The sequence below is a fragment of the Pholis gunnellus genome (assembly GCF_910591455.1).
Source record: "Pholis gunnellus genome assembly, chromosome: 4".
Lineage (NCBI taxonomy): Eukaryota > Metazoa > Chordata > Actinopteri > Perciformes > Pholidae > Pholis > Pholis gunnellus.
The window spans coordinates 5,390,561-5,415,715 of record NC_136530.1 but is presented as its reverse complement, the minus strand read 5'-3'; the positions used below and the strand labels follow the sequence as shown (position 1 = coordinate 5,415,715).

Below are 25,155 nucleotides of genomic sequence, written 5' to 3'. Positions count from 1 at the left end.
ACTGAATCATGAAAAGAGGGGCACTGGCTTCAGATCAATGCACATAAATTATATTGCAAGCTTTACACTCTGCCACAGTACATATATATATACCCGTGTGTGGGTTGGGTGTACAAACAGTATGTGTACTAATGTGTGACGAGGAGGCATGTGTTCAACTTTTAAAAAAAGAACTGTAACAAACATATTGCAAATCACAGCTAGATCTTTTAAACTTTTACCGTCGTGGTGAAATTGTTCAGCTCGAACAACAATAATGAAAAAGGAAGGAGGTAAAATTGGGGAAGGAGGAGAGCGTGACACAAAGACTGTGATGACAGAGGCCTCTAATCCAGGCAATGCCATTCTTATCAGGGTCCAGTGGATTAGAGTGAGCCTCCTAACCAGAGAATCCTCACCATCCAGACACTCTCCACAGCCCAAGGGCCTGGATCAATAGGCCCACATTGATCCCCCTCCTCCTCTGGCTGGATCCACTTTTAGTGGAACTGCCTCGGCCACACGAATGGATGTACAGATAGACACACACACGCACGCGCGCGCACGCACAGTTCCTGTTTCATGTGTGAACGAGAGTTGTTTTGTTTACACTGAATAACAGGCAGCAGAAACACTACAGTGTCAAGTCAAGTTAGCTGCATGCTGGTGCTTTGGTTTCCTCTCCAGCCAAGGCACTTTGATCAGACTCGCAGCACAGCTATTAGTATGGGTGAGAGGGCCTTGACACCTCTGGTTTGTGGCCTCTTGTTGTAGCAACGACAGCCCGAGTCGCCAGCGCTAACCTCTCTGTTGCTCTTTCTTCTCTCTCTCCCCTACAGATGACTCGCCCCATCCAGGTGAAACCGGCTGACAGCGAGAGCCGTGGAGGTAGTTGTCTTCTTTTTTCTCCATCATTTATTCATGTCCCCCTTTTCATCTGCCTCATCTGGGCTAATTCTCTTCATTCCTTCCCTCTGATCTCATCTGCTATCAATGCAATATTTCTTCAGCCACCACTCTTTTACAACGAATGTTATTCCAATTCCTTTTGTTCTCATGTTGCTGCACTTGCATACATAATAGTAGCAATTTGATCATTTCAAACAAAAGTACCACATAGCTTAAAGCAAACTGTCTGAATGTATGTAAAACACATTACGTGACATCAAACACAGATATTTGATGACATCTTGGTTTCTCAGATTGTGGCAATGTGGAACACATTTGAGTACAATTATAATCTCTATAATGTCTTTCTTTGTTTTTGTTTCTGGTTTTAAGTCCTTTGGGTTTGTGGATTCATCTCACACAGCCTCACTCTGCCTCTGCCCTTGTGCCGGATGTAATTGATTTAAGGGTCTGTGTTATTGAAAGTATGTGAGGCTGTGATGGGCTGCCCATCTCTCTTCTCTTGTTCCCTATGCCAAGTACATTATCGTTGCACTGTAAATTAGATTGTGATTAGGCTCACTACTGGAGCCGTAGCCACGCAGAGGCCCCGTTAAAGCCCACACTGCTCGGCCCGCGTGCGTTTGAAACACAAGAGTAAATGGTATAGAGGGAGGGTAAAATGGAGCAAGAGCACATACAGCTTGCCAAACAATCAATGAATTTGCAGGGTTCTTGCCAAGATCCTCATTACTTGGCCTTAATTCTGTCGTCTTTGATCTCTCCCGTTTTTTGGGAGGCTTTCATTTACTCACTGCCTATCTGCATATATGTTAATGGTGTGAAGAGGCATCCTTTAAGTCGGTGTCAGAGACAATGAACCCCGCTGATTTTTTTTTGGGTGAGCATCTCATGTGTCACCCCCGTAACGAAGCAAGTGCCTTTTTTTGTTGTTGAAAGGAGGAGCGCTGTTTTTTGGTGTTTGAAAATGGGGGAAAAAAAAAAAACAGGGAGAGAAAATGCAAGCACGATGCCAACTGCACACAGCTGCCGTGCTGCACTTCTGAGGCTTTACCTCAAAACCTCTGCCTCTTTTGGGTGAATTAGGATGGCTGGCCACTTGGCTGCCTGTCAAATGCACACAATCTTCAAAGGACAGCATAACCCCTTGAGATGGATGGAGGAAAGGCCAATAAAGATCACTGTCAGTCCTCCATGTTCTCTTTCTTTCTTTCCTTCTCCCTTTCTCCCCCCCCTCATCTTCCCTCCTTCTCTCGACCATTCATTCAGTGCTTTAGAGGAGTGGTGAGACAAGCAAAAGGGTCTTGTGCTGTTGAGATTGATGTCCCCTATAGCTCCATTGATTTTGCCATTGTGGAGCTGTGTGTCCACATTAACAATGACACTCAGCTGTCTCTTTACTTGGTTGTGAGTGGCTGGGTTTAAAGCTCCCAGGGCACTTTGGTCAGTATGGGGTCCTCTCGCTAGCCAGCCGTGGGGACCCCACCGAGGAACAAATGAGTGCTGGAACAGACCTGAGAGTTGCACATCATCTTAAATGAACAGGTCAAAGTGGCGCCACAGGGGCAATCAAACACTGCCGTGACTTTAACGTGTTGTGGGGGGGGGGGGGGGGGGGGGGTAGAGGCGAAAGGGGGAGTCGGGGAATGTGCGAAGGAAAGGGATCGGATGTTGATTTTAATCTTGTATTCTTCTCGTCCTTCTTCTAATTTGCTGGCCTGAAGTCTCTCTGTGATTATCCTGAGCAAAGATAATCTGGGTTTTTTCTCCATATCGGGTTCTGTCGTTGGCTGCTCTTGCTACTGTTAGCTGATGCACCTCCATGGCCTACTTTTACAAGCCGTAGCTTCTTATTTGCTGTAAAAGATTAAAGTGAATTCCGTCGTTCAGGGTCCTGTTAATATATTGCCAAGATATACATTTTTGCAATTTTGATTTGTTGCCAGAACCCAGATCAATAACGTCAGGACTATAACTCAGCATGCTGTACAGGAGCTGGAGGAGCGGATGCAAAAGCTATTAATTAGCCTCTCAGTGCAGTGGAGGGATGGACACCAGGGACAGACCCGGTCTGGCCTGCTCTCTCAGGGGCCACGCAGCTAGTCCGATAGGGGGCACATATTCCTCAGTGCACACAGCCACAGTCATACTAATTACTCTCTTAATCTCATTATGAGGAGGACTGTTCAGCTCACCTCGCTAGCTTGGCCGTCCTTTAGGGAAAGACCTGTTACTGTGGTTTTATGCCTGCTGGACCTGCACTCCTCCAGGAGCGACTCTCTGCTGTCATTAAGACCAGACAGGCTGTTTCAGTACACATTTAAACTGCAGCTAAACATTGATTTCTTTCTTAGTCCAGCAGTAATATCACAAAATAATAACAAAATCTGTTACAGTGTTATGAAGCTATCTGAGAAAATTATGACTAAAGTTCCACTGACAAAATCTTGAATACAACGAAACAAAAAGACTGAATTGTGTTCAAATTCTTGTCAAAATCAACACTGCTGCCACCTTATAGTGATCGGACAGGAAAACAGTAGAACATATTCTTCTTCTTATACTTATTACACAAAATATTGGATGACTCTCTGTCGTTTGATCAACACTGAGCAGTTTCCTGATGTTCGTAGCCTGAACCTTATCTGACAGAATGAAGCGGTAAAACTTTCGGCTTCACCAAGACCATGTGAGTAAACCACCTTGCCTATAGAAATTAACGGGGAATATACGGTAGAGTAAATCCATCCAAACACTCTGTCAGCCCCTGCTGCCGCCTAACAAAGACACACTGTGAAATGAATATTAATGGCCAATCACCTACCTAATCTAGCAGAACAGCAGCAGTTACACATTGAGCCACGATTCACACCCGTGAATGTCTCCGTCACCGATGACGCAGACCATTCTGGGATGTTACACTGTTGGGTGTGTGGGGGGGGGGGCTTTAAAGCGGCGCAGCGAGGACGAGCAGGGGCCTGTCTCGCTCGTTTTCTCCTCGCAGGTCTCTGATATGAAATAGATTGATTTTCCATCACACATGGCACTGATGACTGGCACTGACTGCTGCTGATATTTCACTTTTGAAGGGCCGTTGAGAGCCTCCTTAGAGGGCCTGGCGTCCTTACACGGGATAAATCAGCTTTAACCACTTTGATTTCATCCTAAACCTTTTACCAACGGCACCCCCCTGGCATTCCACCATTACTTTCTTGCCCCTTCTTGTTTCCTCTTTTTTTGCAAGCTGTCATTTTACTTGATTTTATTTCTCCCCCCCCCCCCATGCTCTGAGGCAAAATAGTTATTTTTCCTGTCCTGCATGTGTTGTTCCTTCACGGGTCTGCACATTTCACAGCTCAACCCATTGTTAAAGTTTTTGAGCTCAGAAACCGTCCGGAGAGCAGAGGGAGAGGAGGAGCAGGCGAGCTGTCAGCTGGGGATCTGTTGGTGATGCAGCAGGCCCGCTTGGCACAGCTACATCTCCAGCCCACTGAGGAGGCCTGGATTAGAAACAGGCTCTGGCGTTATCAAGGCGGGCCTGCCGCCCACGCGCACACCCACACAGAGAGGAAACAGGCAAACGCGCTCATACCCATTCGTCTCTCTCTCTCTCTCTCTCTCTCTCTCTCTCTCTCATGCAGACACACAAATGCACGCAGTGGGAAGTTGGATGTACATGCTAATAGGAGCATGTGTGCACACACACAGGGACACGTCCAGTATATGTTGCATATTTACACACACACACACACACACACACACAACGTGCACATGCGCTGAATGGAATAGCTACATTTTCCTTTCATGAGCTGTGTTTCATGTTGCGGGCAAAAGCAGCGGTGTTGCTTTGTGTTTGTGTGTTTACTCCGACTGAAGGACAATGAAAAGGTTTGCTCCAGCTCACTGAGATGTGACGGAACAAAGAGAGAGAGAGAGAGAGAGAGAGAGAGAGAGAGAGAGAACCGGAGCGAGAGGCAATAAGTTAAATGGAGAGTGAGGACACGAAAAAAAAAAAAGACAGAAAGATTGGGACTCTAGATTGAGAGAGCAGGTTTACATGCTCTGTTGCTGTTCTGCGCTCAGTTTTTGATGATGAATTTATCTGGCGTGAAAGACAACAGAGTGGTCCATGTATTAAACATCAGTGGCGTTCTCCTTTCCTTACTAGAGAGACGAGCTCCCCATGTCAGAGCAGCTCAGTAATGAACCAAGCAGGAAGGCCTCTAAGCTCCACTGATCCCCTTTAGAAAAGAGAGGAGGAACGACGGAGAGAACGGGTAGTTAGAGGAAGAGGAACGAGGGGTGAAAAGACAGATGGTGAGAGTAGAGAGGTGAAAAAAAAGGGAATTTGCACTGAGTGACTGAAACTGAGTAAGAGAGTGCAAAAATAAACAGGGAGAAGTGTGGATAAACCGGCGAGAGGGAGGGGCGAAAGCAAGAAGCTGAACAGTACATCTTCTCCCTTCGGAGAGAAGAAAACTAAAGATTACCGGTCACAATGTGCTTGGCTGGGCATAAATGGAGAGATCTTGAAATAGTAGGGGAGCGTGTTCGGAGGTTGTGGGGATCAGGGGGAGCTAATCCAATGGTAAGGCCGGCTGTGGGGGTCACACATTCAGAGCTCACACTGCTTGTCCAAATCCCCTCCGGTGCTCTTACACAAACAATACCGATACACAGGCCTCGGCTAGCCCCGAGTTCAGTCGGCTAACTCCACCGGGCTGGCCGGGGATGTTCAGGTCACCGTGCCTGTAAGCTCGCAAATTTACCCTTGCATCAGCACAAACTGGTTTCGTTTTTGAAAGGGGAGGGGGGGGGGGGGTGTTTATGGAAGACAGACAAGGGGAGGGAAGGCGGGAGAACAACAGAAAAACGGAGTGAGAGGAAGAGATGATGAAATCATTTCTACGGGGGATGCGCTTTGCTCCTGAGGGTCAGATTGTGCTGAGGCTGTAGGAGTTATGCAGAGTCAGTGGAAGGAGCAGATCACAACAATCCGCTAAACACGCTCTGTAGGTGGAGATCAATTAGCCTTATCTAACAAAACTTCTAATGATAATACCAATGCAAAAAGTTGCTGACGCAGCAAAGAAGCAACAAGAGGAAGCAGAGTGATGATGTCGTGAGTTTAGCTAGTTGAAAGCTGCGGTATTTCTGTGAACACAGTGTCTCATAGAAAACACACTACACGCAGTCAGCACATGCACAGATGGAAGCAGCGGCTACTTACAGCAGATAGACAAAATAACAGAGACGCCTTATAATATTGCGTGCGAAAAGCTTCACAGAGGTGGCATTTTATTTCAGGGCTGTTGTATTTGATTGCATGATATTTTTACGAGTGCTGAGGTTATTGCACCCATCCCCGGCACTCGCCTTTTTAAATATGCATACATACATAAATTCAGCTAAACACACATTGATCCTCACTCGCCTTTTTCTAGAGAAACGCACACATCCCTATCCCTTCCACTCCATCCCTCGTTCGCTATAGCGTCTCGCAGCGTGGGCGGATCAGCAAAGGTTACTGTTGAACACAGAAAGGAAAGGTCAGAAATCATGTTTAGTTTTTCTGGGGCCGGGAGGTAATTCCAGCCAGCAGATTGTGTTCAGACGAGCAGGCAGGCAGGGCAGGCCAGCGGTGGAGATGCTCATGCAGAAGGAAGCGAGGCGGGGATGGGGACAAGGTTATCCAGTCAGCCACTGCCTCTCAGCCCCTCCGCTGTCACCCTTAATAACACCCTCTCCCTTATCACCGCAACAATCACCTTGAGAAACAAACTTGTCTTCTTTCAGAGAGGAATGGAGATGGGAAAGCGACGGCTTCCGTATGCATCTGGTCTGCCGTTCTCATTACGGCATCTCAACGTCTTTGGGGACGGACAGACTGCAGATCAATTTACAGCTCAATTCTCTACACTTTGTAATTCATTCTCCCTCTCTTTCTCTCTTTGCCCCCCCCCCTCTTTTTCCTCTCCTGTTTTTTCTTCCTCTGAACCCTTTGAAGACATAAACACATGTAGATGATGTACAGTAGTTGTCCATGTCGCTGTGACAATAAGAGGTCCTTCTGTTCTGCACCACGCAGATGCAGTGCTTTGATGTTTGAGTTGTCAGAACCTGATATGTGAATGCAACTTCAAAAGAATGTGTCATTATGGTACTGATACAAGATGTGACGCACGCTAAATGGATGCCTTTCGTCATTTGACCACCGCCACACACCAACTTTAGATACAACAATATGGGCCATAATGAGCAATGTGCTTTTCAAAATGACGCAACGCTCAACGTCAACATCAAAGTAACCCAAAAAAAATGACATGCTACTTTATAATTGCATCAGTCAAATTAACTGATCATTGCACCTGCCTTTTAGGGCTTTGAGGATACAAGAACTAATCTCACTGCGCTGTCTCACTTCATAGAACCTTCTATTCATAGTGTGTGCCAGAATAGCAAAGCGGCTCGCTATGTGTATACAGCACACTGACATGGAGAGGAGCTAGAAAGCTGACCTTTTTAAGACTTGCCTTATTTAGACTTTGTCGACTGAACTTTTTCATTTTATTGGCCATTTCATTTCTATTAACATAAAACAACCTGTGTGCAGTGCATTAGGAGAAAAGCAGCTTCTGTAGCGGCCTGTTTTTACTGCAGACATTTATTCTACTGTTCAGTATGTTTCCTTAATCCCTAACTGTCTCAATTTAACGTTCACGTTTGAAAAGCAGGATTCCTGCAGATATTGAATTCTGAATTTAACAAGTGTGGCCACATAAATCCATGTGATTAATTATGAACATAATCCCCAAAATGTGTGCAGTTCATTTTAATTGAGAAAAAGAAAAGTACAACCCCACTAGAAGTTGACCGTGACATGCTGATGTCAAATCTGCTGGTATATACTGTATCCCCAGTGTTGGCAACGAATGGCAAAGACGAGCTCATACATGAGGCTGATAAACTAGTGTGTGTGTGTGTGTGTCTGTGTATATATGTGTGTGTGTCTGTGTCCTCTGTGGACTTGGTGCTCTGTGATTGCAGTGGAGCTGGAGGAGACCAAGCCAGGGCTCTGATTGGAGGACAGAGTCTGTGCAACCTCTGCCAAATCACTGCAATCACCCGTTTGCTCCTTCTCTCCGCTTTAATGACACCACTTCATAAGGAACCAGGCTCATCAAGCAGCCCCCACACACACACACACACACACACACACACACACACACACACACACACACACAGAAACGCACACACACGCACAGTGAGGTCAGGCTCGGCAGATCGGATGGGGCACGGCAGGCCTCGGAACAGGGAGAGAAGGTCCACCAGCAGATGGGAGGAGATTAAAGCAGACTGGAGACACATGCACGTATAAATATAACACTCGTACATCAGAGACACAAGCTCCACTCTCTGCTTTTGGTTGAGTTATTAAGGCCTTCACACACCCAGGGGGGGGTAAACAAAAGGCGTAACTCACCTGCGAATTTTATTTGTCCAGGGCTTTTATTGTGAAAGGTAAGAAAGGAAGGAATGGATCTGGTCCATGCAGCTTCTGTGGAAAGAAGTATTGTTTGCCATCCTGGTTCAGATAACAAAGCCTTTGTGTTATTGTTTCATTAATGTAGACTCAACCGCTTACACACAACATCATTGGTTGATGCCTTTACTCGTGTGAAAGCCCAAAAAAATCCCCCTTATTCCAAACAAAGTACATTTGCTTTTTCGCCATGTAAAAGTCACATACTGTGTGAAAGTATTCAGGACAAAAACAAAGGTTTGAAAAAATAAATGAACTTGCTAATTAATTGCACAAAGAAACGCCCCCGATATGTAAAGGCCTTTAGTGTGAGTTAGACATGGTGTCGGTGTCACTTAGGTTTCTGAAGTCTGAAAGGATTCATCATTTTTCCAGATACCAGAAGGTTATTGATATATTTTCAGGTGAACAGTAGGTTTTAGATTGTGCTCTCCTCTCTCCAGCTGCCTGGCCTCAGCTCTGCGCTGAATTCTCTGCCCTAATTTTGTGAGACCTTTGCTCCCTGCGCTCCATGTGGAAAGAAAATGTCCTGTTTGTTCACAGAGAGAGGCCAAAGACTATTTGGGGCTTGTGTGTATACAAAAACCAGATGAGGTAGAGAGAGAGAGAGAGAGAGAGAGAGAGAGAGAGAGAGAGAGAGAGAGAGAGAGAGAGAGAGAGAGAGAGAGAGAGAGAGAGAGAGAGAGAGAGAGAGAGAGGAGTGTAGCTCATGCACAAACATTGGCCCATTTGAATCCACACAAACACTAAGAAGAGCCACACTGCCGTTTCCAGTTGTTGAGAGCTACTAGGTGACTGGGACTAATTAAAAACGTTGCTTTATTTATGAGGTGTGACAGTGTTTACACGTTTATATTGTTTGTCCGCGTGTTTTAATACGAGGAGAATAGTTTAGTTTTTTTAAAGATTGTCCATTCTTTTCTTTGGACCAGTATATGAAAACAATCTCTCATGACTGGGTACACAAAAAGACTCAAGAGCATGAGTGACAAATAGAAAAATAAGAGAGAGAGAGAGAGAGAGCAAACACGAGAGAAAGAATGGCAAGGCATATAAGTGATGACGAAGAAAGAGACCGGGGAGAAGAAAAAAGCTTTTTCCACCTCGGGATATGGACAGACAGGAAATGTCTTTCCAATCAGTGTAAAGGAGAAATATAAATGCGATGCGCTCCTTATTTTTGTCGACACACCGCACTGTAATTTCCATCTCTGTGTGTCACATATGTGTTTTGGAAAGAAAAATAATATGAAAACACACACATTAGCTGCATGCGCGAGGACAATAATATGTTTTGGAGTGCATTACAGCTCTGCCAGTACAAACCGGTTGCTGCAGCAGCAGGTTACAAAGAAACAAACTAAAGTTACAGAGAAGGCTGTAAAATTAGCTCTTTATTCAGATTCAGTACCTGCAACTCAGCGAGCTATTCGTGTCCGTCCCTCCAATCCGGCCTCTTCTTTCCTTTATCTCTCCATCTCAGTATATTAACTCCATTAGCCTCTCATATCGCCCTCTGTCTCTCTCACTGTCAGTCCACTTAAATCACTGCTTCATGCTGCCGTTGGACTGGAAAGGACACCGGCTTCAACCAAACGATTCAGGCAGAGATATGAAAGCAGTGGATTAAACGGAGATTAGTGCTCACACAGGCCACAAAAAACGCAGTATTTAATCTGTATGTATTTTAAGGCCTATATTGTCTGCGACTTACGCTGTGGCAGCTATTAAAGCAATGGCAACAAACAAGGACAAAGGGCGCAGGGTTTGGCGAGGACTAGCGTGGGATGTCGTGCCTGCGATTAGGGGAACGCCAGCGTTGGTTCAGCGGGCGCCACAAAGAGGCCTTTAAATAAGGCCCAGCCACGTCTCTCACCTGCCTTTCCCCATCTCATCTGCTGAGACGACAAACACGCACCGACACACAGCGTCCCGTGATGGCCCGCTCGCCAGCCACCGTCTCTCCACCCATCTGCCAGTCAAAGCGAGTGCAGGGGTAATGGAGGGAGAAGCAGTCATTCTGGGGCTGTAAAACCGCGGCGGCCGAAAAAAAAGATGATTGGGGTAACCTTTGCTTTGGTGCATGAAGGAAGGAGGAGTGTTTTAACATTATTCATTATTCATGTATGTGTGTGTATTCCTGACGGAGTCATTTTCGCAGCAAGACCACCTGAAGTACGTGTTGATGTGGTCATGCTCCGACTGCCCTGGCCTCGCCACGGTTCATGGTAGCTTGTAATGCGAGTTTGTATTTCCCTTATTTATTTATTTTTCTTTAAACTTAGCTGATATTGGTCTCCTCTCACTAGACCCCTTCGATCTCACATTGCTATTTGTACCGAGTTTATCCTTTCCCCTCATGTGTGCTTTGTTTGCCTTTTCTTTTCTTTACCCCCCCCCTCCTCCCCATCAATCAGTTTATCAGGCGAACTGGCATTGTCGAGGATGATTGGCGAACGGGTCTCTGTGCAGAGAAGTTAATAAGTGTATCCCCAGACACTGGGGTTCTTCGGGGGCCAGGTCCAAACGCTGGCCATCTTGATTGCCTCTTTGCAATAAACATGAAGAGGTTCCACTGCTGAAGAATACAAAGGACAGCCGAGGCTTCATCGGGGAATAACTAGAAAGAAGAATGAGGCTTCAGATGACTGCCTTACCTTTTGGCTGCAGGAACTCCGACCTGACACTTGAACCAATTTTATAGAACGTGAACTTCAAAGAGCACTTTGATATTGGAGGGAGTCATTGGGTGAGATCTGAGGGGCTTTTCATTCTAGATTAGCTGCTGAGTTGGACGTAGACTAATGACAGAGGTGGGGCAGTGTCTCGATAAGAAAGAGATCCCCATCTGGAACAGATGTTATTTGTTGTAGAACGACAACGGCTAATAGAGATCCACAGATGTTTTTTTTCCTTCATTATTGTATTGCAAATCTCCCTCCTCAGTATCCCCCTACAGCAATAAACTTGTCACCAAATCCAAAAGAAGACACATCATCGCTTGAAATATAAATAAGCCCATTCGTTACCTATTGATTTTCCTACCATTAGGGAAGCGAATGGCTCGGCTGTTGTTGATGTGGAAGATATTGTGGGTCAATATTGTGTTCCTCTTAAAAGCCACGGGAGATTTTCACAAAATTCGGCAGGGGCAAAAAGAAAAGGAGGCCAGTCTACAGCTCTAATATTAAGAAAATATCTGGACTAGTTCAGGGACATCTGCCTGGCATTAATGTTATCAGGGAATCGGGGAGCAGCGCAGGCACAATGTGCTTTAGGGAACGGCACAGCCCTCAACAGCTGCCTGCCCGGACCGCTGGCACACATCAAACTAATACGCTGGATTGGAAGCGGGGATTGATTCCTGAATGTGAAAGTGAAACCTTGAAGCACTGCTCGGGCCATCGTACTGCTACTCTTGGAGGGAAAGGGATGCTTTCGGCAAGGAGATTTGGCAAACCTAATCTGATTGGGTCTCTTAATCTGTGGCAGCTCTGTTTAGCAAAACCAATCCGACAGCAGGGCCGCTGACAGGAGGGGACATGTTGAATCTGAACCTAACGGGCGCACGACAGGAGGAATGGCGTCTTTCGGGCCGCATTGTGAGTGTAATGATGGCTGATCCAGCCAGGTAGATCCTACCTACCGCAGGTCAAGGATGGGACGGGAGGTTGAGATGCTGAGGGAATCACGGAGTCCCCAGCTCGCCTGCTGACAGCCTCCTCCGGTACTTGTCGTCCTGTTACACCCCCCCCCCCCCCCCCCCCCCCCCCCCCCCCCCCCATCCACTCCTCAATCCTCCTGTTATTTTAGGAATCTATTCTTGGCCTCTCAGCATGTTCAATCTGAATAATTCATTTGGAGAAATGGGATCCTGGCACGACAGTGAAACAGGATTTTATTTGTACCATTTGATTCCATTAAAGTAAACAAAGTGCAGAGTCCCCGCCACGATCATTTTGACACCCCCCCCCCCCCCCCCTCACCTAGGGTCGGGCGATACTAAAATATTATCCTTTATTTAGCTTCCTCTGAATCTCGGTTATGATTTCTACCATCATCACTCTACAAATCTAGTATTTGTTTATTCAGAGAAAGATGTAATTATAACAAAAATAGTTTTTTCGTCTTTTTGAAGAATTTTTACATACATTTGACATAAAATTAGATCAACTTTCCTAATTACTGTGATGATTCCATCAACAATATCGCTCAGCCTCACCCTCACCTCACCGTCCTCTCTTCCATTCCTCCTTGTAGGCATCACCTCACACATTACAGTGTTTGTGAGGAAATGGTCCTCCCTACATGTAACCCACTTATTAACGTCCCTTTCTGTCTTTATTGCGCACGATGAGGGCAAAGTGCCCGTTTCTGCTCTTATCACACGAGCCCACAAAACGGAGCATAAAAAGCTGGGAACACGGACGGCTTCGTCTCGGTATGAAATGAATGTGACCGACCACTGCGGAGATGCACAAATGTACAGCAGCAGCTCAAGAGGAAACAAAGGCTTCTGTCAAAACCCCGCGCTATCTCACCAGTGTGTCTGCGAGATCCTTTCTGCTCTCGTGTGTGCACGTCAAGCTGCCTTCGCCTCCCGTCTGGGTAACATTTAATGAAATGTGAAAAAGGGAATAATCAAAGATCACAATATTTTCCCCTTGATACAGATGCATGTTTGTACGCTGCTGGCAGCAGAGATCTCCTCGCCGCTCCGCTCTGATCTGACATTAGGATTCAATGCTACATTTCTCTCTCCAGCTCACTCGTCGCGCTTTATCTCTCATTCCCTCGTTGCCCCCCCCCCCCCCCCCCCCCCCCCCCCCCATCCCCCATCCCCCACCTACCTCTGTCCACTGCTGCTTGCCAGCTAAAGGGTAAATGTAGCTCAGGGGAAGTGAGCTACCTCCACTGCAAGGTCCTGGGGCCCACCGTGTGACCTGGACCTCCCAACATCTTGCTCTCCTCCTCCTCTTTGCCTTTTCTCCTCAACACATCTCTTTATCTCCGTCCACCTCAGTGACCTCATCCAGGGAGCGATAAAACGAACCTCAAAGAGCCGACGGCTTCTCCGCATAACACGGCAGAGTTCACAAGGTCACCTGTTTTGCCGAATTGCGCTGTTGGAAATGCAAAGTACCAATAATATACATAGACATTTTTTTTTTTATTTGAGATGAATACGTTTGATTTTTGCAACTCAGAATACCAAAGTACCGTTTCACCTCGGGACATTTGTTCAGAACAGAAGGAAAAATTAACTCTAACTAAATGCTTTTTGTTTTCTATGAAAATAAGCAACGTGTGGTAGTACGTAAGTGCAGAGTAGCAGTGGTAAGATTAGAATATGTAATAAATTCAAAGTGTATTATTTTATTAAGGGACATTGTGGAATTGCCACGCAGCGAAGGCATTTACCTGCAGTTTGTGTGAAATCTGGCTGTATTTGTTATATTGCTGTAATTCTTCCCTTTGGATGATCTACATGTTTTCATATACATCGCCTGGCTCACTAAATTATACATAATGTTGGTGGATAGCTCAGCTGAGCAGGTGAGTTTGCTGTGCGTGGACAGCAGAAGGTGTTCCTTTGAATGGTTCTCCGTCGGGGCTTCGGTGTGTCGTTCTGTGTGTCTGCTAGTGTGCGTGTCCATGTGTGACTAGCTGTGTGAGGCTGAATGGCACCTTTCAGAGGGGTGAGACCATGTGGTCTGCACTGACTGCTTTGGAGGGAGGCAGGAGGGCCCAGCTGGTTCAGGGAGAAGAGCTCCCTGACTAGCCAAGGCAGCCTCTCAGCCTGCCAGCCAACCTGACACACACATACACGACACAACACACACACACACACAGACACGCACACGCACACGCATGATCACATGGTTAGAGAAAGATTGTACACGGAGAAAAACGCTGAGAATCGCACACTGCTTTCCATGCAATTAAAAAGATTTATTTTACCGCCAGTGTGGTTTGGCTGTGACTTCTGCGAGGTGCAGTTTGTCAGCGAGTCTCAGCTGAGCGTGCGCACGGATATACACACGAAACGCAAAGAAGTGTGAAGAACACGTTCAGGCCTCCTGTTTACATGGGGACAATGCTGTGTGCACCCACAGAGCTTACAGAGATCCAATCATTTCGGCTGACCTGCAGCCAGGATTTGGTGAAAATAGCCGCCCACGTCCAACAAAATTGTCCAATATCCTTGAATGCAACGTGCAGGGGGAAAATAAATCTTTATTTTTTGGCAGCCAGGTGCTGGCCCTGCAAATTATACATGACCACGGGTCCTATTGATTCTCTCTTGTTTTTCTCTGTCTCGTAACACATTGTTAGAGGAAAGTTGGTTCAGTGGACTCGCACAAATTGTTTTGTAAACAGAGGGGGGAAAAAAAGCACAGTTCAGAAGTTGTCACATGTAACAAAATGAATTTCTCAGACTGTAATTCCATTTCTCTCATTGATTCAATATGTTGGGATCCTATTGTTGTTTTAAAATCCCATTAAAAAAGCTGAAGTCTTTCTTTAACATTAAATGAAAGGACTTGGATTGGATGTGTTTTTATGTTGATTTTGCGGCACAACAAATCTATTCCCATTTGACTGTATTCACCCACAGCTGCTACAATACATTTGCAAAAACGGTAATGCTGATTGCTACTTCAACGGCTCTGACAGAGAACAGCGGTTGTTGAAACAATACATATTTTAAATGTATTTCTCCTGGGTTGTAGCAGCTCTGTTTATTCTGACCTCTACCCCACCAACACGGTCCACTGGTTCCCCAGTGAAGTCTGAAGTGTATCACTAAATGGTGTGCAATGCTGCAAGACTTGCACACATTAGCTAAGTTAAAGTATATGTATGCCGTCAATTGGAGGTAAGGCTCACTGGAGGCACTGCTGCTTATCTGAACAGTAGGAACGTGGACGGAATGATGAGGTAGTCGTACCACAGGCGTCCAATCCCCTTTAGCCTGGCCATTCTCACTTCTTTTCTTTTTTTTTACAAGGCAGTTTCTCACTCTCTGCAAGTAGTCTAAAGGCTAAGCTTAACCAGGGGCTATGTGTGAGTGGATGGAAGACTGAGGGAAACAAGAGCTTGAAAAAAGGAATTTGTCATTTTAAACAAATTGGTTTGGAGAAAATCAAACTGAGCTTTGCTGCCCATTTAGTCCCGACTGTCAGAATGGACAGAAAAAAATGCGTGACCCCCGAAGTGGGAGTGTTACTGCTTTCCGGTAAAACCTGTAAACCTGCGAGAGGACCTAGCAGCGTGCCGTCCCCAGTTTCCCCATTAGAGAGCCGGCTTGGCATTCGGAGAGAGTAATTGGCTGGATGGGGTTTCGGCGGGCTTAGCCACCCTGCTGGCACAACAAGCCTCGCTGTCCCGATCCCGGAGTTGCTGCTCTGCTTGGCAGGATCGTAGCCAGCTCGACTGCTGCCACGTCCCCCTTCAAAGCCCCGCGAAGAAGCTGGGGATGGCAGAGCAGCTGTTGTCCCACGGGAGCCGGAGGAATTCAGGGCCTCTGGTCATTAGTGGGAACCAGTGTGCTGGGACGAGCCTTCGGTTTTAGACAGCTGGGAGACCTCTATCACCCCTCATCCCTTCATTCCTCCGTCCATCCACTCCCCCCCATCTCTGCCGAGCAGGATTCTGTATTCTCAACCTCCTCGCTTCTCACGCAAGACTAAGAAAGACCCGGGCCCCATGTGGCAGGTGTGAAGAGACTGAGAAAAGACAGTTTTGGGTTGTGCTTTTGGAGAAATCTGTAGTTTTCTGGTAGTTTTGGGGTGTTAATTAATAATGAAATACATCAAACAAAGTGGAAAGTCTAACTTCCTACATTGTGTGGGGCATTTAAAATAGTTATAATCTTTCAAAAAACTAATTTTCAAAAATATGTTGTTCCTGAGGGACATTGTAGCTTATTTGCTTCGTCAACTATAACAATGTTGTGAGATGACAAACGTGGCCCGTTGTCTGGAAGTCCATAAGACAGACATTCAGAAATGGACCAAACAAATGGCAACAATTATGAAAGTACAATGAAGTGGAAAAGGAAACGGTAACGTGTCTCCATGTAACAGTGCCCCTAGTGGTTTTGTCTTTTTCAAGTTGCCCTTGGGGAAAAGCTGGTTTATGAAGACTTTGCCAAGTTCTGCTCGCGGAGCTCACCACCCTGTGGATTACGCTGTGCCGCTCCGTTCTTCTTTCTTTTGTACGCATGAATCTGATACAATTTGTTTTCACAGCAAGTATGACCTTGGTGCAGCCAAAGTCAAAATCATACAAATGTTTCATATGCAGCATATTTTAGTGTATTTTGACCGAGAATATTCGCCTGAATGGATTATATGTAAAAGAACAAACATTGTTAGGAATATGGATTCATTCTTTGGGTGCATAAAATTGAGCGACGCTTGTGAAAACTGCCAACAGTATATCTTCTTCTAAATGGGATGTAATTGCTATGCATATGAACATAGACCCTGACGTGTGCTGTTCAGGGATGCATATTGTGTTTGTGTGTGTGTGAGTGTGTGTGTGTGTGTGTGTCTGGACGCACACACAATTCGGAGCATGTTATGATACCATCTAACCTTAGAGTCACTGACATTTGGTGTGTGCCGAGACAAAAGTCTCTGCTGAGTTGAGAGAGCGCGCCCGTGTCTGTATGATACCGTGTGTGAACATCTGGAGGAGCCCAGGCACCACGAAGGTCTAGACCGCTGTGGGCACTCGCCATGATATGTTGTTTGTTATTATACCGCTATGTCTTACCTGGGAAATACATACATAATACATATTCCTCCATCATTGTTTATGGATTAGGCGCAGGGGAGGCTGGATGGGGAATATTCAGCTGTTGCAAGGGGTGAAAAAAGTATCAAGGGCGTTGAATTTAAAATAAGTAAATCACATTTCAGAAGACGGCTACACGCCAAAGAGCTCTTAAAATCAGAATGTTTCAGTACATAAGTGATAAAGATAACATTTCTAAATTTAAGTGACAAAGAGAATAATGGGAAATTGTGAGTATTATGTAGCGTAGGCCCCGAGGTAACCTAGCTCCTCTGCAAACAGTGGCTGAGGTCAGCTCGGCTTCCTGTCTGACCCAGATATTTTATTCACTAGAGCCCATTTTACATCAGCCCTGCACAGGCCCAGAAGCACCCTATTGTTCCACCATGTTCTTAAGATGATCATGTCTCTATAATCTGTGTTTTTGTCAACAAATGGCGCCAGAATTGAAGGAATACTTCACCCAATGACCATGTGTAAATCAGTTACTCAGCCAGTGTTACCTTGAATTCTTGAAGAAAACCTTCCTGAACACCACGCCTCCACGGTGAACAACGGAGGAAAGTCTTGATGAACTGACGTAAACGAAGGCCACGTTTAACAACTAAACTATATCAAAGCGTCTGCTTACCAACTCGCACAACTCGGCAGTATCATCCTCATTTATCCAATCGTACGCTCACTACTTCCCAAACACTTGCATCTTCGCCAACACCTTACTATTTAAAACTCTTTGGACTCGCACGGCTGAGTCGAGTTTTAGTTTAGTTTAGTTAAGACGCATGCGTTTCGGAAGTTGATAATTGAGACTTGAGCAAAAAACACGAGTCAAAGTGAAGTATTCCTTCAAGGCTGGATATCATGTAATCATGTAAGGATTTTTTTTTATTATTACAACATACATTAAACATCAGCCATATACTGTATATATGGCTGATGTTTAATATATGGTGTAATGATTTTAAAATAATAAAATTATAATTTGTATCATTATTCTCATTATTATTAATAATCTCATCATCATTATTATTCATTATTATTCATTATCAACATCAACATAATACCAATGATAATATTAATATTATTATTATTATTTTTAAAGGTGTAATGTTTCGGCTACGTGGTAAACTGCTCCAGGCTGCTCGGCGCACATGCCCAGCAGAGAACGTTTACTTTTTTTTTCCCTCCGGTGGCTTTGCATGCATTGTTAAATGGGACTGATGGAAGCACCCCGGCCATTACTCACTGCATTGCCTGGCTAATTTCTGTGCTCTTACAAGTACAAAGATGTCACGCAGGAGCAGCAGGCTTACCTTGGCTTCCCCCGAGACCATTAATCCTTTGGCGGGTGTCGTCCCCGCCGGCACCGGCTCACCTGGTTCACAGCGCTGCCGGCAAACTGCTGCTCCCAGCCCTTTTCCGGTTCTATCTATTTATTTTGGTTCCGAGTCAGCTCCCATCACCAACAAAATCTGATTGCACTGGAAGAGCTGAATATCTATTTAGGTATATAGACTCCCCTCTTAGAGGGAAAATTGCAGAATCTGTGGAAATGTTTAGGTGTGTGTGTGTGTGTGTGCGTGTGCGTGTGTGTGTGAGATGGAAGTTGTGGAGGCGGTGGGATAAAGGCTGGTGAACTAGTAAAGGCAAAAGAGAATGGAATTCTTGCAGAGATCTGTCCCCATGACCTTCATGCAGCCGTTCTGTTTTTGAATAACACGCAAACCTCAGAATAAAAACCCTTCCAAAGCAGCACTAAAGCTCTTTGCCTTAACTTCATTACCACATACTGGTTTGAGAAAATACCTTTTTTAATGCATTTCTCTCCCCTCCTCTTTTTTTCTCCTCCACCTTGTTCTATTGTATTTTACGTGATCTTGGACAGATAACTCAAGATTGGTAACTGTAATAAGAGCAAATGTCTCCCACTGCCAGCTTTCAAAGAATCACATAATGAAGTCGTAGATCAAGGATCAGGCATGACCGGCTCACAGGATGTGGACCTTTTAGGTGTACGCCTGCATATCATGAATACTTGAATTGAGACTGTTTGAAATGGCCCTCACTGGTCTTCCAGTATGACAGCGTGCAGTCGGAGTGTTAGTTAGTCATTCAACTTTTTGCATGTGGGCTTTTGGCACACGTTAACAAGTTTACCTGCTGTCTATATTATTCACACATTCAATAGACAGAAAGACTAAGAGACGGAAATAAATCAATTCCAGGAAACTTGGAAGGAAATCAATCATCGCTCTGAATGCACAAAGATCTACTTAGAAGCTTGTTGTTTTCCAGATTGGCTGGATTTCACTCTGAGCGCCCCGAAAACATTTCACCAATACATCTGGTATTTTTAGTTTTCAGTGAATGCCGAGCTCTCTGCGGATAATATTCTGCAGAAGTATCTGCATTTGTGCATCTTTCACATCGAGGATTATCAAATGTACTGGCTTGATTTATCAAGGCTGTACTGTACCTGTATATGCTTTGAGTCATTAGAGAACCATCGCAGAAAACACCCTTTGTTTCTTCTGCTTTATCATCAGAGCCAGACTTTACTTCTTCAGTAACATAAAGTCTGTGTCTGGTGTGTGTGCTGTTGGTTCAGCTTTGAGTTTTAGCCCAAGTGCTACTAATTATACTGTGTGCTACATTTCATAAATTAAAGTGAATTCATGCAAATGACCCAAACTCCAGATTGATAGCTTGATTGTTAAATGGCAATGACCATCAATCGAAGCTGAATTCAGCTAGAAAATAATACAATTCATCTTTCTTTGAGCATTTGGACTGCAAATGATGACGGATCTTTTTTATTTGTCTCTATAATGGAACTTGTAGTGTATGTTCAAGCAAGGACATTGGGTCATTTGCATCACCCAGATCAGCTGATCATCAATTGATCTTCCTGAGCACCGGCTGCACAACCACTCACATTATAGTTTGTGGCCTTTCCAAAATGAAATGGCTTTGTGAGCAGGAAAGCTGCTTTAAACAGAGCCATTACACTAACGTCTTTGCCATAATGGCAAACTATGATGAGAATGTTTCAGACTAATGTGTCATAATGGCATGCAAACAGGTATAATAACCCACCATGGTGTAGTTTTTAACCTTTAACAGAATGTGATGATTCTGAGCATTGCAATGATAACCGTAAACTTCAAGAGATACTCTAAGAATTATTTTCAGTCATTGCTCAGATGAACAGTTCAAGTACAAACCTGACATTCAACTTAAGATTTACTCCGCTGCGGGCTGTAGTATTTCCAATATATTTTTTCCATCTGTCCTCTTCTCTTGCATGTTTTGCTGTCCTCCTCTACCTCCCTGTGTCGTTTTCCTAACAATTTCTCCCACTATTTCGCATCAAGGAATGTGAGGGGGGGGGGTTGGTGGTGTTGGGGGGGGGGGGGGGGGGCTAGAAGAGGATCGAGGGGAGGTGGACTTTAGATTACCTTTGCAATTTCAAGAGAGAATGCAGCTTATAATGATCCGGGATGTTCCCGGGAAAGGTCAGCTGAAATTGCAACAAGCGTAATTAGTAGCTTATCAATAATGCATCCAAGGGTTCAGTGGGTGTGCAGCCTCGGTCTGCATGTGTGTGTGTGTGAGGTAGCATGCACGCATGGGTGGGCAGTGTGTATATATGTGTGTGTGTGTGTGTGTGTACCTATCCACACCTGTGTGTGTACCCAGGGATGACCAATGAGATCTCTCCCCCTGACATTCATTAACATAAAAACACCTGTGTGCCACTCAGGGGAGCTGCCATAAGCATTAGCATGCAGATCCCCTCTAACCCACAATAGTGTGGACACAACTGATGGCAGTACAGACTGATGGAAAACGTCAAGAGACACATCGATCACTAAGTCAATTACTATTGATCACAGTGTCAAAATTAGGGGCCATGGGGGGGGGGGGGGGGGAGAATATGAGATAAGGGTATATTTTGCATGAAGCATGCGGAAAATATTGGAGCATTATGCAGAATTGGTATCAGCTCTCACGCAATCACAGGCTAATTATCTAGTAGTGGAATACATTCCCTCAAGCACTGTCTAGGTCCAGGCACACTGCGTATCATTGGCTACTGCTGAATGTCAAGTCCTCTCTCACGGAGACCACATTACACTTTTTCTCGCCCATAAAACTTCCCGGAGACGTATAGAAGGCGGCTCTGGTGCTGTACCACCACTTTCTTATAGATTTCGTCATTTCATTTTAATATCACTTGTATTATATTAGTTGTGTCATTTCAACATTAGACTAGTCAGTCCCCATGTTGCAAGACGGCACCAGTCTATGTTACAGTACAGCTCGCTCACCTGCCATCTTCTCAAGTTTCATTTCGTAGGAGCGGCGCACGATGGAAAAAAACAGAGATTCCCTTATTTAACTTCTTTTTTTAAAAACACTATTTCCATTTCCTTCCACCATGTTGCACATCCACACAAGGGCTGATAAAGTAGCCACTAACTTTTGCTGAGTCCATCTTTTGAATGATTTCGGTTGAGCTTATAACTGAAATATTAAACTAACTAGAAAAAGGAAACTTGAGTATCTTGCATAAATCATTAGCAATGTTCTTAGTCAGACCCCGGCTCCCTGATAAGGAGGGCAAGATTGAGGTAGACATTACCTCAACCTTAAAACGCTCTCCTTACCTTCCCCCCCCCCCCCCCCCCCCCGCCGCAGGTGAAGTATGTGATCTCTTAACTTAAGATCAACGTTGTGTTCGAAGGAAGACAGAAACCTGAGGTGCGTGTTAGCGGTGTGGAACGTAGGGGGGAGATTGCAGGGGCCGAGTGGACCTCTGGGAACGTGTGTGTGTTTGCAGAATTGTTGATGTGTGTGATGTAATGATCCCAGGTTCTTTGGCCCCTGCCTGTTGATAAGTTGCTGCAGAACACATGAACAGGGGAAAAGGGAAGCAAGCGAGATGAATGTGATTGGATTGCCGGCCGAGTGCAGCCTCTCCCATCTGTCTCCGAGTCTGCCATCCCATCTCACAGGCGGCAGGAGGTAATTGGGTTCATTGTTCTCACCACAGGATCCCCCGGATTGAAAGCTTCATTATCTGGATAACCATGAATGTAAATGAACCACACGTATGCAGTGGGGGTAATGGGAAAAAATAGATCATTGCTTGCCACAACCACAACACACAGCACATCTTCAAGCCCATACAGTCATTTTTTTTTTGCTGTTTTGTTTTTTGTGCAATCACATGCAGAAATGCCTACACGTGTGCAAATGTGTTGAAAGCAGTTCTTTATTCCCTCTCCCCCTAACTGATCCACACACACATTTTTATTTTCTTTATTGAGCGCGAGAACATCATTTGGAATTAGATGTGCAGCGTGTGTCGTCTCGGTCTTCAGGTCACCACGATGTGAACTTTCATGGCTGCAGCTAACAGTAACTGTATGTTACAAATGCTGTGATGAGCTGCTCACCACATTTTCTCTGTAAGTGTATTTGCATGAGTGGATGGCAGGCGCTCCTACACTCACTGGAGCTCCTACCATGAATGGCAAGAGAGGGCCTGAAGAACAACAGTAAGCCTTATGTGCTTTGAATTATTCATGCCAAACCAATGTATAACAGAAACCCGGGCACATATTTCTCTCTAATTAGGCAGAGTTTGTGGGTGTATGTAAGGCAAAGCCTTTGGACAGTTATCTCGCAGTTGATGACAGCATGCTGCTAGCTCCAACATTTCACTGGCCTCAAGTTGCTGGCAGCAGCCAGATAAGGGTTAAAGCATCTGCCTTCTGAAAATAAACAGGAGCTCACAGTGGAGCCTAACCACTCTCAGATCCTCTGGCAAATCCATCAATTAGCTGCAGATGTGATCTGCATTCGAGATTATTGCAATTTAAGCATGTCGGGAAAACAGCCTAATCTGGTCTCTGATGGGCGATTTCAATTTACTTTCCAGGAGGGACCCGGGATCTTGTAGGACCTGGGACGGAAGCCTTCAGGGGAAACCGCACTAATAACCTTATTTTAATGGTCCCTCTGGATTCATGTCGCCCATTTTTATTTCGGAGAGAAATGTGAGCGTGACTGCGGACATCTCAATATATCTACACAGCGGCGAAGCAACAAATAATCCAACTAAAGTGTCCCGATTCAGCAGTGAGAGCCGACGTGTCGGTCATCGTACAGATCGGAGGCCGGGAAGGAAAGGAAGGACGCAGGAGAGGAGAGGAGAGCAGAGTGGAGCAAAGTGCCGTCCTTAGCGACCAAGCCACGCTGTGCCTCTGCGTCCGTTGCAGGGCCCTGTCAGATTGTGTTTACTTTCCTGAAGGACGTTTCACCTCTGGAAGCCCGGGAATGAATGGAGAACTCATTTCTCCAACAGAGACTAGTCAATCACTCCACATTTATTCTCCTCCCTCGCGGTGACCTCTCCCCGGCCAGGCGAACAATGGCACCCCGGCAAACTGCAGATGAGTTTGACTGAAAGCAGGGCCTTGTATAGCGGGGACGTCAATACTGCAACAAAAGCTCAGCGAAATCAAAGAAAAGCGTTACATCAGGCCGAAGCTCCGTATATATAATAAAGTTCAAGCTGTGCTCCACGGTGTGCTGCATAGCCACGGTATATTTCTTTTTTTTATGCGATTTAAAAGTATTCAGTGCCTGCGCGATGGCTCTCTGTGAGGCGTGCGTTTTGTTTGCGCACCAGCACTTGACACGGAGCGGATGAGGGCTGCTTCATCTGAAAGAGGAGCTTAGCATGGCTGCATAGTTAATGTCATGACTAGGGTCTGGCAGATGGCAGAAACAGTTAGGGATCTCATTAGATCAACCAAGCGTCTATGCATGTTGCAAAACCTTTCATTAAAGTTCCATTGCTGGAATACGACTATCTCACAATATTGGTCAAAGTCAAGAGAGGGTAGAGCAAAGAGTCTGAATTTCACATCTGCGTTAAAGCTGAGCCCTTAAAACGATGCATGTGTCTAATCAGGAGAGACACAGAGCAGTGTGTGTGTGTGGGTGTGTGTGTGGGTGTGTGGGTGTGTATGTGCACGGTGTGCAGAAGTGTGTGCGCTAACAGGAGTCTTTTATATCTCTGCGTTTTCATTTATCTGCGCCTGCTCGTGTTTGTGTGGGTGTGATGAGTGATGCATCCTTGCTGAGCATAGCAAACAGGATTGTAATGGTCACGGAGCACATTTTGTACCATTTGCCTTGTAATTAACTGGAATTTGTTCAGCACAAATGCACTGCAAGCGTGGGAAACTAAAAAAAAAAAAAATCTTCTCGTGCAAATTATTGACAGTTGGTGAGGGGAGGCTGTTTTATTTTCAGGGGAAGGATTCAAAGTGCTTTCAACACTTATTTTATTTGTATTATCTTTAATGACACAGAGGCTAAATGGACCATAGAGGGAACTGATTAGCAGCCCCCTACAGCTTGGCAGCCTCGAGTCAATATGGATGTTTTATGAGTTTTTAAAGGACATTTAAAATGAATTTTCATATATGGCTTAAGGCACAGGGCTAATCACAGCAAGCAGTCTTCTTATGAATGATGCTCTGCACTCCGAGGCATCAGAAGTGCTGGCTGGCAGCAGTCATTACAAAGAGGAAGGGCATCGCTGCAGAAAGGATGAGCTTAGACAAAGCAATAGACACAGCCGACTGAAACGACTTTAAAACGACTCTTTAAAGGCACATTTCCCCTACCGAGTGAAGGTGCCATTATTTCTAATGTTGATTGATGCTATTTGAAAGAGATAAGGAAGGGAGAGTTTCTGACATTCAATTCAGGGACATTTTTTTTTTTTTTTTGTTCAGCGATTACAATCGAAAGTGTAGTTGCTGAGCCGAATCTCACACATTTTCACCGGGGCGCTCTCTACATTGTATCCAGAGAGACGTTGAGTAATGTCATGTGAC

At 45.2% G+C, this 25,155-nt stretch overlaps 1 protein-coding gene across 1 annotated transcript in view; it reads left to right on the top strand.

Moving 5' to 3' along the window:
* celf5a (cugbp, Elav-like family member 5a) overlaps positions 1 to 25,155 on the top strand; it is a gene marked incomplete at both ends in the record, with an annotated part of 179,239 nt that overhangs the window by 103,107 nt on the left and 50,977 nt on the right. Inside the window, one exon of the mRNA XM_079157394.1 lies at positions 819 to 867. Within this exon, the coding sequence (XP_079013520.1) occupies positions 819 to 867 (49 nt within the window). The remainder of the gene's footprint in view (positions 1 to 818; positions 868 to 25,155) is intronic.